Genomic DNA, 20,611 nt, shown 5'->3' with positions numbered 1-20,611 from the left:
AGACCCACACACACCGACATCCAGACCCACACACACCGACATCCAGACCCACACACACCGACATCCAGACCCACACACACACCGACATCCAGACCCACACACACCGACATCCAGACCCACACACACACCGACATCCAGACCCACACACACACCGACAACCAGACCCACACACACACCGACATCCAGACCCACACACACACCGACATCCAGACCCACACACACCGACAACCAGACCCACACACACACCGACATCCAGACCCACACACACACCGACATCCAGGCCCACACACACACCGACATCCAGGCCCACACACACACCGACATCCAGGCCCACACACACACCGACATCCAGACCCACACACACACCGAAATCCAGACCCACACACATCGACATCCAGACCCACACACACACCACCATCCAGACCCACACACACATCACCATCCAGACCAAAACACCCTGATATCCAGACCCACACACACCAACATCCAGACCAAAACACCCTGACATCCAGACCCACACACACCGACATCCAGACCCACACACACCGACATCCAGACCCACACACACCGACATCCAGACCCACACACACACCGACATCCAGACCCACACACACCGACATCCAGACCCACACACACCGACATCCAGACCCACACACACTGACATCCAGACCCACACACACACCACCATCCAGACCAAAACACCCTGACATCCAGACCAAAACACCCTGACATCCAGACTCACACACACCGACATCCAGACCCACACACACCGACATCCAGACCCACACACACTGACATCCAGACCCACACACACACCACCATCCAGACCCACACACACATCACCATCCAGACCAAAACACCCTGATATCCAGACCCACACACACCAACATCCAGACCAAAACACCCTGACATCCAGACCCACACACACCGACATCCAGACCCACACACACCGACATCCAGACCCACACACACCGACATCCAGACCCACACACACACCGACATCCAGACCCACACACACCGACATCCAGACCCACACACACCGACATCCAGACCCACACACACTGACATCCAGACCCACACACACACCACCATCCAGACCAAAACACCCTGACATCCAGACCAAAACACCCTGACATCCAGACTCACACACACCGACATCCAGACCCACACACACCGACATCCAGACCCACACACACTGACATCCAGACCCACACACACACCACCATCCAGACCAAAACACCCTGACATCCAGACCAAAACACCCTGACATCCAGACCCACACACACCGACATCCAGACCCACACACACCGACATCCAGGCCCACACACACCGACATCCAGGCCCACACACACCGACATCCAGGCCCACACACACACCGACATCCAGACCCACACACACACCACCATCCAGACCCACACACACCACCATCCAGACCCAAACACACACCACCATCCAGACCCACACACACACCACCATCCAGACACACACACACACCACCATCCAGACCCACACACACACCGACATCCACACCCACACACACACCGACATCCACACCCACACCGACATCCAGACCCACACACACCGACATCCAGACCCACACACACAACCATCCAGACCCACACACACCACCATCCAGACCCAAACACACACCACCATCCAGACCCACACACACACCAACATCCACACCCACACACGCACCGACATCCAGACCCACACACGCACCGACATCCAGACCCACACACGCACCGACATCCAGACCCACACACACCGACATCCAGACCCACACACCCTGACATCCAGACCCACACACACCGACATCCAGACCAAAACACACCACCATCCAGACCCACACACACACTGACATCAAGACCCACACACATCGACATCCAGACCCACACACACACCACCATCCAGACCCACACACACATCACCATCCAGACCAAAACACCCTGACATCCAGACCCACACACACCGACATCCAGACCCACACACACACCGACATCCAGACCCACACACACACCGACATCCAGACGCACACACACACCGACATCCAGACGCACACACACACCACCATCCAGACCCACACACACCACCATCCAGACCCAAACACACACCACCATCCAGACCCACACACACCGACATCCAGACCAAAACACCGACATCCAGACCCACACACCGACATCCAGACCCACACACACCGACATCCAGGCCCACACACACCGACATCCAGGCCCACACACACCGACATCCAGGCCCACACACACACCGACATCCAGACCCACACACACACCGACATCCAGACCCACACACACACCACCATCCAGACCAAAACACCCTGACATCCAGACCCACACACACCGACATCCAGACCCACACACACCGACATCCAGACCCACACACACCGACATCCAGACCCACACACACACCGACATCCAGACCCACACACACACCGACATCCAGACCCACACACACACCGACATCCAGACCCACACACACACCACCATCCAGACCCAAACACACACCACCATCCAGACCCACACACGCACCGACATCCAGATCCACACACGCACCGACATCCAGACCCACACACGCACCGACATCCAGACCCACACACACTGACATCCAGACCCACACACACCGACATCCAGACCAAAACACCCTGAAATCCAGACCCACACACACCGACATCCAGACCAAAACACCGACATCCAGACCCACACACCGACATCCAGACCCACACACACCGACATCCAGACCCACACACAACCATCCAGACCCACACACACCACCATCCAGATCCAAACACACACCACCATCCAGACCCACACACACACCACCATCCAGACCCACACACACACCGACGTCCACACCCACACACACACCAACATCCAGACCCACACACACAGCGACATCCAGACCCACACACATCGACATCCAGACCCACACACACCAACATCCAGACCAAAACACCCTGACATCCAGACCCACACACACACCGACATGCAGACCCACACACATCGACATCCAGACCCACACACATCGACATCCAGACCCACACACACACCACCATCCAGACCCACACACACATCACCATCCAGACCAAAACACCCTGACATCCAGACCCACACACCGACATCCAGACCCACACACACCGACATCCAGGCCCACACACACCGACATCCAGGCCCACACACACACCGACATCCAGACCCACACACACACCGACATCCAGACCCACACACACACCACCATCCAGACCCACACACAACCATCCAGACCCACACACACCACCATCCAGACCCAAACACACACCACCATCCAGACCCACACACACACCGACATCCACACCCACACACGCACCGACATCCAGACCCACACATGCACCGACATCCAGACCCACACACGCACCGACATCCAGACCCACACACACCGACATCCAGACCCACACACACCAACATCCAGACCAAAACACCCTGACATCCAGACCCACACACACCACCATCCAGACCCACACACACACCGACATCCAGACCCACACACACACCACCATCCAGACCCACACACACATCACCATCCAGACCAAAACAACCTGACATCCAGATCCACACACACCGACATCCAGACCAAAACACCGACATCCAGACCCACACACCGACATCCAGACCCACACACACCGACATCCAGACCCACACACACCGACATCCAGACCCACACACACCGACATCCAGGCCCACACACACCGACATCCAGGCCCACACACACACCGACATCCAGACCCACACACACACCGACATCCAGACACACACACACACCACCATCCAGACCAAAACACCCTGACATCCAGACCCACACACACTGACATCCAGACCCACACACATCGACATCCAGACCCACACACATCGACATCCAGACCCACACACACACCACCATCCAGACCCACACACACATCACCATCCAGACCAAAACACCCTGACATCCAGACCCACACACACATCACCATCCAGACCAAAACACCGACATCCAGACCCACACACACCGACATCCAGACCAAAACACCGACATCCAGACCCACACACCGACATCCAGACCCACACACACCGACATCCAGGCCCACACACGCACCGACATCCAGACCCACACACACCGACATCCAGACCCACACACACCAACATCCAGACCAAAACACCCTGACATCCAGACCCACACACACCACCATCCAGACCCACACACACACCGACATCCACACCCACACACATCGACATCCAGACCCACACACACACCACCATCCAGACCCACACACACATCACCATCCAGACCAAAACAACCTGACATCCAGATCCACACACACCGACATCCAGACCAAAACACCGACATTCAGACCCACACACCGACATCCAGACCCACACACACCGACATCCAGACCCACACACACCGACATCCAGACCCACACACACCGACATCCAGGCCCACACACACCGACATCCAGGCCCACACACACACCGACATCCAGACCCACACACACACCGACATCCAGACCCACACACACACCACCATCCAGACCAAAACACCCTGACATCCAGACCCACACACACCGACATCCAGACCCACACACATCGACATCCAGACCCACACACATCGACATCCAGACCCACACACACACCACCATCCAGACCCACACACACATCACCATCCAGACCAAAACACCCTGACATCCAGACCCACACACACATCACCATCCAGACCAAAACACCGACATCCAGACCCACACACACCGACATCCAGACCAAAACACTGACATCCAGACCCACACACCGACATCCAGGCCCACACACACCGACATCCAGGCCCACACACACACCGACATCCAGACCCACACACACACCGACATCCAGACCCACACACACCACCATCCAGACCCACACACACACCACCATCCAGACCCACACACACACCACCATCCAGACCCACACACACACCGACATCCACACCCACACACACACCGACATCCACACCCACACCGACATCCAGACCCACACACACCGACATCCAGGCCCACACACACACCGACATCCAGACCCACACACACACCGACATCCAGACCCACACACACAACCATCCAGACCCACACACACCACCATCCAGACCCAAACACACACCACCATCCAGACCCACACACACACCGACATCCACACCCACCGACATCCAGACCCACACACGCACCGACATCCAGACCCACACACGCACCGACATCCAGACCCACACACACCGACATCCAGACCCACACACCCTGACATCCAGATCCACACACACCGACATCCAGACCAAAACACACCACCATCCAGACCCACACACACACTGACATCAAGACCCACACACATCGACATCCAGACCCACACACACACCACCATCCAGACCCACACACACATCACCATCCAGACCAAAACACCCTGACATCCAGACCCACACACACCGACATCCAGGCCCACACACACACCGACATCCAGACCCACACACACACCGACATCCAGACCCACACACACACCGACATCCAGACCCACACACACACCACCATCCAGACCCACACACAACCATCCAGACCCACACACACCACCATCCAGACCCAAACACACACCACCATCCAGACCCACACACACACCGACATCCACACCCACACACGCACCGACATCCAGACCCACACATGCACCGACATCCAGACCCACACACGCACCGACATCCAGACCCACACACACCGACATCCAGACCCACACACACCAACATCCAGACCAAAACACCCTGACATCCAGACCCACACACACCACCATCCAGACCCACACACACACCGACATCCAGACCCACACACACACCACCATCCAGACCCACACACACATCACCATCCAGACCAAAACAACCTGACATCCAGATCCACACACACCGACATCCAGACCAAAACACCGACATCCAGACCCACACACCGACATCCAGACCCACACACACCGACATCCAGACCCACACACACCGACATCCAGACCCACACACACCGACATCCAGGCCCACACACACCGACATCCAGGCCCACACACACACCGACATCCAGACCCACACACACACCGACATCCAGACCCACACACACACCACCATCCAGACCAAAACACCCTGACATCCAGACCCACACACACTGACATCCAGACCCACACACATCGACATCCAGACCCACACACATCGACATCCAGACCCACACACACACCACCATCCAGACCCACACACACATCACCATCCAGACCAAAACACCCTGACATCCAGACCCACACACACATCACCATCCAGACCAAAACACCGACATCCAGACCCACACACACCGACATCCAGACCAAAACACCGACATCCAGACCCACACACCGACATCCAGACCCACACACACCGACATCCAGGCCCACACACGCACCGACATCCAGACCCACACACACCGACATCCAGACCCACACACACCAACATCCAGACCAAAACACCCTGACATCCAGACCCACACACACCACCATCCAGACCCACACACACACCGACATCCACACCCACACACATCGACATCCAGACCCACACACACACCACCATCCAGACCCACACACACATCACCATCCAGACCAAAACAACCTGACATCCAGATCCACACACACCGACATCCAGACCAAAACACCGACATTCAGACCCACACACCGACATCCAGACCCACACACACCGACATCCAGACCCACACACACCGACATCCAGACCCACACACACCGACATCCAGGCCCACACACACCGACATCCAGGCCCACACACACACCGACATCCAGACCCACACACACACCGACATCCAGACCCACACACACACCACCATCCAGACCAAAACACCCTGACATCCAGACCCACACACACCGACATCCAGACCCACACACATCGACATCCAGACCCACACACATCGACATCCAGACCCACACACACACCACCATCCAGACCCACACACACATCACCATCCAGACCAAAACACCCTGACATCCAGACCCACACACACATCACCATCCAGACCAAAACACCGACATCCAGACCCACACACACCGACATCCAGACCAAAACACTGACATCCAGACCCACACACCGACATCCAGGCCCACACACACCGACATCCAGGCCCACACACACACCGACATCCAGACCCACACACACACCGACATCCAGACCCACACACACCACCATCCAGACCCACACACACACCACCATCCAGACCCACACACACACCACCATCCAGACCCACACACACACCGACATCCACACCCACACACACACCGACATCCACACCCACACCGACATCCAGACCCACACACACCGACATCCAGGCCCACACACACACCGACATCCAGACCCACACACACACCGACATCCAGACCCACACACACAACCATCCAGACCCACACACACCACCATCCAGACCCAAACACACACCACCATCCAGACCCACACACACACCGACATCCACACCCACCGACATCCAGACCCACACACGCACCGACATCCAGACCCACACACGCACCGACATCCAGACCCACACACACCGACATCCAGACCCACACACCCTGACATCCAGATCCACACACACCGACATCCAGACCAAAACACACCACCATCCAGACCCACACACACACTGACATCAAGACCCACACACATCGACATCCAGACCCACACACACACCACCATCCAGACCCACACACACATCACCATCCAGACCAAAACACCCTGACATCCAGACCCACACACACCGACATCCAGACCCACACACACACCGACATCCAGACCCACACACACACCGACATCCAGACGCACACACACACCACCATCCAGACCCACACACACCACCATCCAGACCCAAACACACACCACCATCCAGACCCACACACACCGACATCCAGACCAAAACACCGACATCCAGACCCACACACCGACATCCAGACCCACACACACCGACATCCAGGCCCACACACACCGACATCCAGGCCCACACACACACCGACATCCAGACCCACACACACACCGACATCCAGACCCACACACACACCACCATCCAGACCAAAACACCCTGACATCCAGACCCACACACACCGACATCCAGACCCACACACACCGACATCCAGACCCACACACACCGACATCCAGACCCACACACACACCGACATCCAGACCCACACACACACCGACATCCAGACCCACACACACACCGACATCCAGACCCACACACACACCACCATCCAGACCCAAACACACACCACCATCCAGACCCACACACGCACCGACAACCAGATCCACACACGCACCGACATCCAGACCCACACACACCGACATCCAGGCCCACACACACCGACATCCAGGCCCACACACACACCGACATCCAGACCCACACACACACCGACATCCAGACCCACACACACACCACCATCCAGACCAAAACACCCTGACATCCAGACCCACACACACACCACCATCCAGACCCACACACAACCATCCAGACCCACACACACCACCATCCAGACCCAAACACACACCACCATCCAGACCCACACACGCACCGACATCCACACCCACACATGCACCGACATCCACACCCACACACGCACCGACATCCAGACCCACACACGCACCGACATCCAGACCCACACACACCAACATCTAGACCAAAACACACCGCCATCCAGACCCACACACACACCGACATCCAGACCCACACACATCGACATCCAGACCCACACACACCAACATCCAGACCAAAACACCCCGACATCCAGACCCACACACACACCGACATCCAGACCCACACACATCGACATCCAGACCCACACACACACCACCATCCAGACCAAAACAACCTGACATCCAGACCCACACACACCGACATCCAGACCAAAACACCGACATCCAGACCCACACACACCAACATCCAGACCCACACACACCGACATCCAGGCCCACACACACCGACATCCAGACCCACACACACACCGACATCCAGACCCACACACACACCGACATCCAGACCCACACACACACCGACATCCAGACCCACACACACACCACCATCCAGACCAAAACACCCTGACATCCAGACCCACACACACCGACATCCAGACCCACACACATCGACATCCAGACCCACACACATCGACATCCAGACCCACACACACATCACCATCCAGACCAAAACACCCTGACATCCAGACCCACACACACCGACATCCAGACCAAAACACCGACATCCAGACCCACACACCGACATCCAGACCCACACACCGACATCCAGACCCACACACCGACATCCAGACCCACACACACACACCGACATCCAGACCCACACACACCGACATCTAGACCAACACATCCTGACATCCAGACCCACACACACACCGACATCCAGACCCACACACACACCGACATCCAGACCCACACACACACTGACATCCAGACCCACACACACACCGACATCCAGACCCACACACACCGACATCTAGACCAAAACACCCTGACATCCAGACCCACACACACACCGACATCCAGACCCATACACACACACCGACATCCAGACCCACACACACACACCGACATCCAGACCCACACACACACACCGACATCCAGACCCACACACACACCGACATCCAGACCCACACACACACCGACATCCAGACCCACACACACACCGATATCCAGACCCACCCACACACCACCATCCAGACCAAAACACCCTGACATCCAAGTACACACCAACATCCAGACCAAAACACCATCCAGACCAAAATACACTGAGACTCTTGCCAAGACAGCAAAGATCTCACATGTATACATTAACAGGAAAGAAACTGTCATGGTTGACCAGCCATCAGCCAGGAAGTACACACCCACTCCTGAAAGGGGCCATACTTCTGTTCTGCCATGCTCCCAATCACCAACATATTAATGCAATACACCTGTTCTAACTTGACTCCACTATTTAATCCTGTAGGTCCAAGAGAGGACGCTGCACATTGACGGACCACCGCTGTGAGACGAGCTGCATATTGCACTGCTACCAGCATCTTTTGTTGTTTGTGGATTTTTGTTCGTTATTGTCAGCTCGGACTTGCCTCTCACTTCATCTGTGCGGCCAGCGTCACAGAAACACAAAGACTTTAATAAACAATTACAAACAATATAACTAGGCACCTTATCTAAGAACCCATATGCAACAATACGCCCATGACTTACTGTCACTCATCTGCACACATTTAATGCCTCCCACAAATGCAAGATCATGGCTCCACGGCTAACAGTGCCTCCCAACTATGTCACTAACTGGGGAGATCACATTACTAATGCAGCAAACTAACTCTTATTCCCAAACGGTAACTTAAATCTTAAGGTTTAATTTGGTACTTTGATGTAAACCATCCTGATTTTAGAACATTTCTGTTGCAATTGGTTGCATTTTGTCGCATCACGACTCTTAAGTTAATGGGCCACATGATAATGAGCTATAACTCAACCAGAGGCCTGTGTTACAGAGCACTGAACTCAAAGCACTCACTGATGCTGGAACGGAACCGCTCCGTTGGAGTTGGCCTTCATGGTCAGGGTCCTGTGAGGGTTCCTGCTGCCGGACAGAGGCAAGGGGCCATGAATGGGGCCCTGTGGGAGGACTTGCTGTGGAATAGGTCGCTGGGGTACCACACTATGTCCATTGGTGTGTCCACCAGTTTGGCCAGTGCCGTGTCCATTGGTGTGAGCGTTCCCAGGCCCAGCTGGGTGAGAGGAAGGGGGCAGCGTGGTCTGCTCACAGGATGTGCCCTTAGAACCGGGCTTGCAAACACACATCTGCGGTCGAAGACACATGCCCCCGTTCTGGCACTTGGGAAGACAGTTGGCTGAAACAGAAGGAACAGAGAGAACATTCATGTGGTTCTGTCAATCTGCTACACACCAGAGAACCTACGCAATTATACACCCATAATGTCTGCAGTAGGAACCGCAACAGAATATGAGAGTGTATGATAAAACAACGTTCTTATATTTCAGGATTTTGATGAAGTTTATTGTGCCTTATAGTACACCTTAGTACACCATAGTTACAATAATAAGGACATTTCTCAGTAGGTGTTTCTGACTCTGCTATGAAATGTGACTCCATAAAAAACAACTGTAATTTAACCAACACAATAATAGTTACTTCCTAAATTGATTTAATCAGGCTTTGTTTGTTGCTATGAGCAAAATGTGAGTGTGTGTGTGTGTGTTTCTGTTTTAGCCACTCTGGGCCACTAGGCTGGGCAGGCTTTGTAGTTGAAAGATGACAACCCTTGTCCTGCACCTCACTGCTGTAATTACAGGCTACTACCCGACTCCTGGAGAAACCTAATATCCCTTACACACACACACACACACACACAGACACACAGACACACACACACACGCAGACACACACACACACACACACACACGCAGACACACACACACAGACACACACACAGACACAGACACACACACGCAGACACACACACAGACACACACACACAGACACACACACACACAGACACACACACACACAGACACAGACACACGCACACAGACACACGCACACAGACACACGCAGACACACACACGCAGACACACACACGCAGACACACACACGCAGACACACACACGCAGACACACACACACACACACACACACACACACACACACACACACACACACACACACACATCTGGTGGAGAATGCTGCTGGGTCACTGAGTGAGACTGGAAGCCATCAGTCCTGGACAGGACAGCAAGAAGAGGAAAGAGGAGCATGCAAAGATATACTGGATATACTGGAAATACTGGATATACTGGGCCACCAACACCACCAACACTGACATCAACACTAACACCACCAACACTAACACATGGCCATGGAGCACAGTCTGGAGCACCAACACCACCAACACAAACACTGACACCAACATCAACACTGACACTGGGCCCTGGAGCACAGTCTAGAGCACTCATACCAACACCAACACCACCAACACAAACACCACCAACTATGCCAATGACACTGAAATATTTCTTTTTTTTCCACCCTCTGACACGCAGTTCTCCAGACGTATCTCAGCATGTTTGGCTGACATTGGGTCATGGATGACAGCCCACCACTTGAAGCTCAACCCTAGTAAACCAGAGCTTCTGTACATCCCAGGTACTCTCAACCCTTACCATGACCTCACAGTTTCCTTTGAGAACTCCCTGGTATCACCGTCTGAAGCTGCCCGTAGTCTGGGCATAACTTTGGACAGCCAGTTGTTGTTCTCAACTCATGTTTCTAATCTAACCAGGTCTTGCAGATTTCTCCTTTGTAACATACGAAGGATTCTGCCCTTTCTCTTGCAGGAAGCTGCCCAGGTGCTTGTGTAGTCTCTTGTGATCTCAAAACTAGACTACTGCAACTCGCTACTTGCTAGTCTTCCTCGAAGAGCCATCAAACCTCTATAACTTGTCCAGAATGCAGCAGCACGACTGGTCTTCAATCTTCTGAAGTTCACACACGTCACTCCACTGTTGGGCTCCCTTCATTGGCTCCCTGTAGCTGCACGCATCAGATTTAAAACCTTGATGCTTGCGTACAAATCCAAAAATGGCCCAGCCCCTTCATACATGAAGTGAATGGACAAAACCCGATCTGTACCTCGAGTACTTCGAACCTCAAGTACGGCTCGGCTTGAAATACCTTGCTTCCGGTCTCATGGAGACAAGCATAGAGACTATTTTCTGTCCTGGCTCCAAGATGGTGGAATGAACTCCCACTTACTGTCCAGACAGCAGAGTCCCTTGCAGTCTTTAAATGCAGATTGATGACCCATCTAAATTAGTACTTATTAGTATTAAATTAGTACTTATTGAAGGGTATTGTTTATTACACTGATGTTTAACAAACTAGCACTTATTGTTCATTGCACTTATCATTGTTTCAGAGAAACCTTATATATTTTTGTACTTCTAGGCATCAGCAGTGATCCCTGTATTTCTACAGTATTCAAGTTCATTGGTATATTTGACTCTAACCTACTGTACTGTACTAGGATGTATTCTGAGTAAATGTCAAAGCACTTTTGTTAGTTGCTCTGGATAAGAGCGTCTGCTAAATGCCGTAAATATAAATGTAAACACCAACACCTACAATGACACCAACACCATCAACAACACCGAACACCCACATCACCAACACCATCAACACCAACAAACATACCACCACCAATACCAACACCAACACTGACATCAACACCAACAGACCCTCGGAGGTGGCACTACCCAAACAAGAGTATTTGACTCCAACGGCAAAGTATTAGATACAAGATCCAGTGTCCATGTGTTTAATGCCTCCGTTGTTAACTTAGATGAACACAGGTGTTTGATAAATACATCTTTAACCCGAGTGATGAGGATCTCAGGTTAGGAAGCACTATGAAGCAACACTTGTTCACACACAGACACGCACACTGCCACTATATATATATATATATATATATATATATATAATTAATTTATTTTTTTTTTTTGTATATACCATTAATCAATCTTTCCATACAGACTATAAGTCACTGGGTATTTAGCAACCCTCACACACACACACACACACACACACACACCCTTAGCCATGGCACAAGTGGTCACATCATAAATGACATCATTCTCCTAGCACACTGGAGTTACGTTTTCACAGCCCCAGACGTGCCCCCTGCGCTGAGTGGGGCGAGTGATTTCTTTTCCACACTGTGTAAATCATTTCCCTCAAGCCCCCACTACGAGGGGCTCACAGTCTGAAACAGGTACAACAGAAGAGCACTGTTCGATCTCTCTCACATACACACACCTGCACACACACAAACCTGAACAAGCTCGCAAGCACCTTTCAGACCAACGCACTGATCAGCTGAAGGCAGGAGCGCTTTGGTATAATGTTTCTGCAGAGGTTCATTCCAGCGATGTGGAAGTTAGAACCTCCTGTCTGCTCCCAGAACGGCGCGTCTGAGCAACGAGCTGCTCTGGTTTTGGATCTGCAATACACAACATGCAAAACTAGATAAAGATCACAGATGATTAGTTCAGTGACCATTTGTTTTGTTATCCCATCACTAGATGTGAGTGGATAAGACATGAGGATAACAAAAGACCGTCGAGCACACACACACATACATACACACACACAGATACAGAGCATATGGCAGACACAAGGAGGTGAAGAACAAGACAAACTTCCCATTTCCACAGAGAGCAGGTTGAGGATAGTAGAGTGTGTACTGTATAACTCAGTCCTATGTGGGCCGCATGGCTGGGCCGAGCGTTGCAGTAATAGAGACATTCCGACTCGTGCCAGCCTGACCCGTGCCAGCCTGACCCGTGCCAGCCCGACCCGTGCCAGCCTGACCCGTGCCAGCCCGACCCGTGCCAGCCCGACCCGTGCCAGCCTGACCCGTGCCAGCCTGACCCGTGCCAGCCCGACCCGTGCCAGCCCGACCCGTGCTAGCAGCCACGCCGCCTGGGGATTTACATTCACATAATAAGCCTGTTTAGTACCACAGAGCTGCTGTCAAATCCGTGTGTGAAAACACACCTCTCTTTCTTTCTCTGTGTGCCGTTAGAAGTATTCTCAGATCTCGGCTCTTACTGAGATGGTCTCTACATAGCTGTACATCATTCAGAATCTGTGGTGAAGGACTATAATAGTTACTGGTTTTTCTAAAGTAAAGGTAAACTCAGTAGTCAGAAGTACAGATGCCCCGCCCCTCAGAGCTTCACAAAGGTCGCTAAAAGTGGAGGCATCTGGGCCCATGACCCATCATGACCCATCAACATCCAAAGTGATTCATAAAGGACACAGGACCTGAGAGAGGGCGCAAGCCAGCGTGACAGAGCACTCGTGTGCAGTGCTGACTCAGCCTGCGCTGTTCATTCTGGCTTTATTAGCTGTTTCCGCACAGATCTATACTGAAATCTGTTGCATCACTTGTTTTTAATCGCTCTCAACAGCACGAGCACACCAGAAAGTGCGGGCGATAAGCCTGTTTTCCTCGTGCAGTATTTCCAGGCAGACAGAGAGTTTCCAGCGTTTACGAAAGACACATGGGCTCGAGACTGCGCGCTGGCGGGCTGCACACCGCTGACACGAGACAATCCAAGACATAAATAGCAGCACAAGAACCTCACGAGCCTTATGCTAAAGGTACCCTGTAGCAAGGACAAACTAAAAACTTGCGCTCCCAACCGAACACTGTGCCTCTCTGTGGACGACAGTGAATGAAGACTAAAGGGCAGGTATCATATGTCCACATTTCTCTGGAGACCTTGGGGGGAAATATATATATAAATGCACGTGTATCAGTTCATGCTGTATGCATAACTGTTTGCATAAGCAGTACTTACATGCGCATTTATACATAAATGTATATTAAAGTATCTGGCTAATACCTGTGTCCTTTGGTGGTCCAGTACATGTTAAGTCACATGCGCATGGACAGGGTCCAGCGGGGGACAGTCAGACTTCACAGGACAATACTGGTGCTTGGAGTGGGTGAGTACAGCTTGTAATTGTAAGGCCCACCTCATTTCTCTCTCTCTCTCACTGTGTCTGTCTCTCTCCCTGTCTCTTTTTCTCTCTCTATCTCTCTCTCATTTCCAGTTTGTCCTTCTTCCTCAACCATCCTGTAGAGAGAAAAGATAAAAACTGACTCTGTAAACCATCTTTCTCCTCATTCAGTTATCAACATCATCATCATCATCATCATGTCCCCTTTCACCTGTGCTCATTCCTACCATCCCTCGGAGAGAGACTAGGATTGAGTGAGCTCTCTCCTTCCTCCCTGGCGTGTGGCGTGCGCCACACTGAAATATTTTCATGCTGTTTTCCCTGGAATTCGACTCGTGGGCTTTGGCCCAAGTTCAATGATGAGGAAAAGCACGCCAGGGCCGCCGCCCACGAGCCCGAGAACAGATGGGCGGCCTGGGAGACGCACACACCTGGAGGTGCTTCACGCAAACTGCTGCATGAGGAGCAAGGGTCAGAGCTGCAGTCACACACAGGAAGCACCAGGTGTTCTCCAAATCATGCATAATGCGTTAGTAATACATAATACATTATGCATAATGGTCACTGAAAGTCTGCACACAGTGCAGTGAGTCGGACTCCCGTGGGAGTTCCTAGAAAGGTGTTTTAGAAGCAACCATATTATGCCTTCTGGAGCTGTGTTGGAAGAAACTGCTCGTCTCCCATAAGAAGATTCTGTCTTTAGTGTGAAGAGGGTCCCCTCCACACAGCCTGTGTTCACTGTCACACAACGCTTTTTGGGACAAGTTCAGTTAACTGTTCCCACAGACTCTCATGGTGCCATGGAAAAACATTCCTGAATGCTTCAGATATCCCAGCCTAAACTTAACCAGCTCAGCAAACAATTACAAGAGCATAACAAACTCCTCACAATTGTCTGTCATATGGTTCCTATTGGTATACAAACCCACAGTCCTCAGCAAGGAAGGAGACGCCAAATCACATTACGGGACATTTTTAAGTCTGAACGCAGATTGTACCTGATCCTAGACTAAAAGATCTTTCCTGTATGTACATTTGGTAGCACTGTGCTGTGGTCCTTATGCAGTAAGCACAGAAGAACACTGCTAGTCACCTCCAATATCAACCAATAGCAGCACTGCACAGTTTAGTTTTTTTCCTGAATAAACTGGGGTGAGTTAATACAGGGACACTTTAAGGAGCTTTAGAGCAGGGACAGGTTTAAACATGGAGGAGTATTAACACGAAGGGGTATTAACACGGAGGGGTATTAACACGGAGGGGTATTAACACGGAGGGGTATTAACACGGAGGGGTATTAACCTGTGTCAGTGCCCTGGCCATAAAGTACTGGCCTTTGACGCTTGTGGTGAGCAACTCGAATTTCAATTTCTTGCCAATAAAATGGGGCAGCAATGACACACACACACACACACACACACACTCACACTCACACACACACACACACACACACACACACACACACACACACACACACTCACACACACTCACACACACACCTCTATTAAACATTTAGCAGGAGGATTTCTGCTGTGGCCCATGTCCCGTGACAGGAGGGTGTGGAACAGACTGTCACTGATGCCGAGAAGCTCACTGAGCAGACAACAGAGGAGCACACATAAAAGCCAGACCTGCTTGCAGCACGGATGTCTCCCCAACGTTTCACGGACCCCTTACAGTGGGGAAAAGATGACCAAGGACCAAACGTTAAATTCATGTGCTTGTCACGGGATTAATAATCTTATCAGTACACCGTCATGTTCCTGGTTAGGAAACGCCGATGACCAAACTAGGAGACATAACCACGGAATCCAGAGAGCTCAACAAGCAACTAGCTCACAAGGATGCTCTGAAATAAATATTCAATCCTTCAAGAATACTGGTAAATTCATTAGTTAACATTCATAAAAAGTGTAAAAACAACAACAAAACATGCCATAGACTTTTACCATTTTGGCCACAGCTCACATATTTTCTGGCCACATTTTCCATTATAAACTTTCTCTAACATTTCCGCAGAAAATTGAAGACCCCACTGGCCCCGTGCTGGTTGGCTGGCTCGGGGATTTTGGCCCCTGACATCAAATACACCAATCAAAGTCTCCCCCATGACTGAAGAAGCAAAGAACGCTGCTGGTGGCACTCCAAAGGGATCTCCCACCCACTTACACAGGGGCTTTCTGGGACTTCGACCTCTTTTAACCCCTTCAGCTCTCTTCATCCTGGCCTCTAATAGAGGGTCTTCACCATCGAGAAACAGATGCCACAAAGCAACGTGGGTGATCAGTTCGCCGATCCTGTGCTGCTCGGACTGCAGTGATGTCAGAGCTAGGCGCCAATAGTAAACCGATGCAGATCTGATTCACAGACACATCAATTGCCCTAAGAGTGTTTAGCTGTAGCCTCCATCACACACACTCACGGCCCATCTGCAGGGACAGACAGCTACTGGCCTCGTCTACTGAGGAGTGTACAACTCCCTGAAAAGCTGCTCGGCTGTCGAGCCCAGATACTGCAGAAGGGAACTGTTCAGGTCCCGGCCAGCACACCTGAATCAGCTCATAAAACATCTGAGCTAATGAAGGACGGTAGAGCTGATACTCATTAGCTGAAGAGGATGAAGTGTGTGTGTGCGCGTGTGCGTTTTGATAAATGCCAACAGTGTTCAGTGCAGTAGGGGTCCAGAACCACACACAAGGCTTCAGGAACCAGGAGTCAGAAATGACCACACACACACACACACACACACACACACACACACACACACAAACACAGGGACATACCACTCACGCTATGAACACACACAGACACACACACAAACATTTATTCACATACATAATTACATACATATTTACACATGTACACACCTGCACATACCACACCGGACACACAAGGCTTCAGGAACCAGGAGTCAGAAACCATAAGAAATTCTCTGGGCTGCATTGTCTGTCGAATATGCCTAAACCAAAAAATGTCCATCTGATGTATGAGGTCAGCAGTTTAGGTAAGACATGTTCCGTCCTCCCAAAGGAGGACCCCTGGAAGGAGACCCCAGACAGCAAAAAAAAAAGGCATTTTATCAATCCAGAGCCGGAGGAGGAGAGTGAAGGCATGACGTAGGAGAGATCGCAGACAAGATATCAATTACACACAAGGAGCAGGAACAGCCAAAAGCCATCTATTAAACCTGGGTGTCAAAGGTTGGGAACAAGAATGTCTATTAAAAGTAAGAGACAGATGGTGGTTGGTGGGGGAGACGAGGAAGCCCTGAGGCTCCGCCCCTCGAGACCTGGGCTCACAGATCAGCCTGTCTCTTATATAACCCGCTGGCACAGCTCCAGGAGCCAGTGAGGAAGCAATTCCAGGAAGGCCAGGACTGGCTCTCTGTCCTGGATCTTGTCTGCTCCTCTGTCTCCGGGCCTCTGTTCTGCCATCTCGCTTCCCTCAGCACTGACTCCAAAGCTCACCTGCCCCCCCCCCTCTCTCTCTCACTCCCCCGTTTACCCTCCACACCCCCACCCCCGGGTCTGACACCACTGATTTGGCCTGTAGGATGTGCAGCTGCCACTGTGGTTATTTATAAAAGCCATCATAAAAACAGCGCTCGTATCCGTAAGCCTTTGATCCACCATGCCACAGCTAGCCGTAGCCGCATAGCTGCAGGACTCTGAAATCACACGGCATGTCCTTCACCTCATCACTTATTCAATGTGGTAGGGATTACTAACAGTCATTTAACTATTCCAATCAGGAATACTGGGAATTTCCAAAACTGCACCACTACTGGTCCAGGAATGGTACCAAATTCCCTAACACAGCATGATAAACTCTCAGCACGTATCCTTACAACCTGGACACTACTGCTAATCCAAACATCTCTGTGGCTGACGCACATCACTCTGTCACTCTGAAGATCTACACAGATGGACCTGGTTGAAGTTGTTGATCAAAATAAACCAAAGCACAAAATTATTAATGCAGGCAAGGAGGGTCTTGAACTCTTCTGGTCAGGCATTAAAAGGACACCTGATTCTTCTGTCCACTTGGAAGGTGTGTTCTGGCCACTACACTGAGATCTGGGCAGCACACACCAGCCCAGCATAGCAAGCCTCACTGCTTTAGCCTGCAGTGTGGTGCTGGGTGGGACATGTCTTGTGCATCTTACGGCCGTGAGGTCCAGGGCAGTGAAAGACGCAGAGCAACTCAATTCAGTCCAGTTGGATTTTATTTGTATAGTATTTGTAACAACAGATGTTGTCACAATGCAACTTTACACTGAGGAGATTCAAGGCTTCAAATGAGCCAAAGGGGAGCAGAAGGGAGAACTACTCCACGACGGAACGGGGACGGAAAAAGAGAAACAACCACCCTTGTTCTGGGCAATGGTGCATGGTGGATAAATCAGAAGATCACACCATCATTTTACATGAATTATACAAAGAATAAGGACAAAAATACTGATCAGAGCAGCAGTGTGGTAGAGCTGAGACTCATCAGAGCAGCAGTGTGGTAGAGCTGAGACTCATCAGAGCAGTAGTGTGGTAGAGCTGAGACTCAGAGCAGCAGTGTGGTAGAGCTGAGACTCATCAAAGCAGCAGTGTGGTAGAGCTGAGACTCATCAGAGCAGCAGTGTGGTAGAGCTGAGACTCATCAGAGCAGCAGTGTGGTAGAGCTGAGACTCATCAGAGCAGCAGTGTGGTAGAGCTGAGACTCATCAGAGCAGCAGTGTGGTAGAGCTGAGACTCATCAGAGCAGCAGTGTGGTAAAGCTGAGACTCATCAGAGCAGCAGTGTGGTAGAGCTGAGACTCAGAGCAGAAGCTCTGTAATACTCACGTTTGGTGCAGCGCTGAGACCCTGGGGCTTTGCTCCATCCAATACAGCACTGCCCTCCACAGACGTTTACACTGCAATGACAGCGAGACACACACCGTGGGTTTCGCCGTCTCGGTCACTGACTCACTTAAGACCACACACCCACTATTCACACACTGCTGGAAC

The 20,611-nt window shown here is 51.8% G+C and overlaps 1 protein-coding gene across 4 annotated transcripts in view; it reads right to left on the bottom strand.

Moving 5' to 3' along the window:
- The window catches only part of ltbp1 (latent transforming growth factor beta binding protein 1), a 135,759-nt gene that overhangs the window by 113,505 nt on the left and 1,643 nt on the right, over positions 1-20,611 (bottom strand). For all 4 annotated transcript variants that reach the window (XM_081721673.1, XM_081721672.1, XM_081721670.1 and 1 more), the window contains exons 2-3: positions 20,447-20,517; positions 10,580-10,916 (exon numbers count right to left, since the gene is read on the bottom strand). In XM_081721673.1, coding sequence (XP_081577799.1) covers positions 10,580-10,916; positions 20,447-20,517 — 408 coding nt within the window. The remainder of the gene's footprint in view (positions 1-10,579; positions 10,917-20,446; positions 20,518-20,611) is intronic.

This window comes from Electrophorus electricus, chromosome 10 (genome assembly GCF_041902795.1).
Source record: "Electrophorus electricus isolate QZ-2024a chromosome 10, ASM4190279v1, whole genome shotgun sequence".
NCBI classification, from domain to species: domain Eukaryota; kingdom Metazoa; phylum Chordata; class Actinopteri; order Gymnotiformes; family Gymnotidae; genus Electrophorus; species Electrophorus electricus.
The sequence above is the reverse complement of the archived record's forward strand: the minus strand, read 5'-3'. Positions and strand labels throughout refer to the sequence as shown.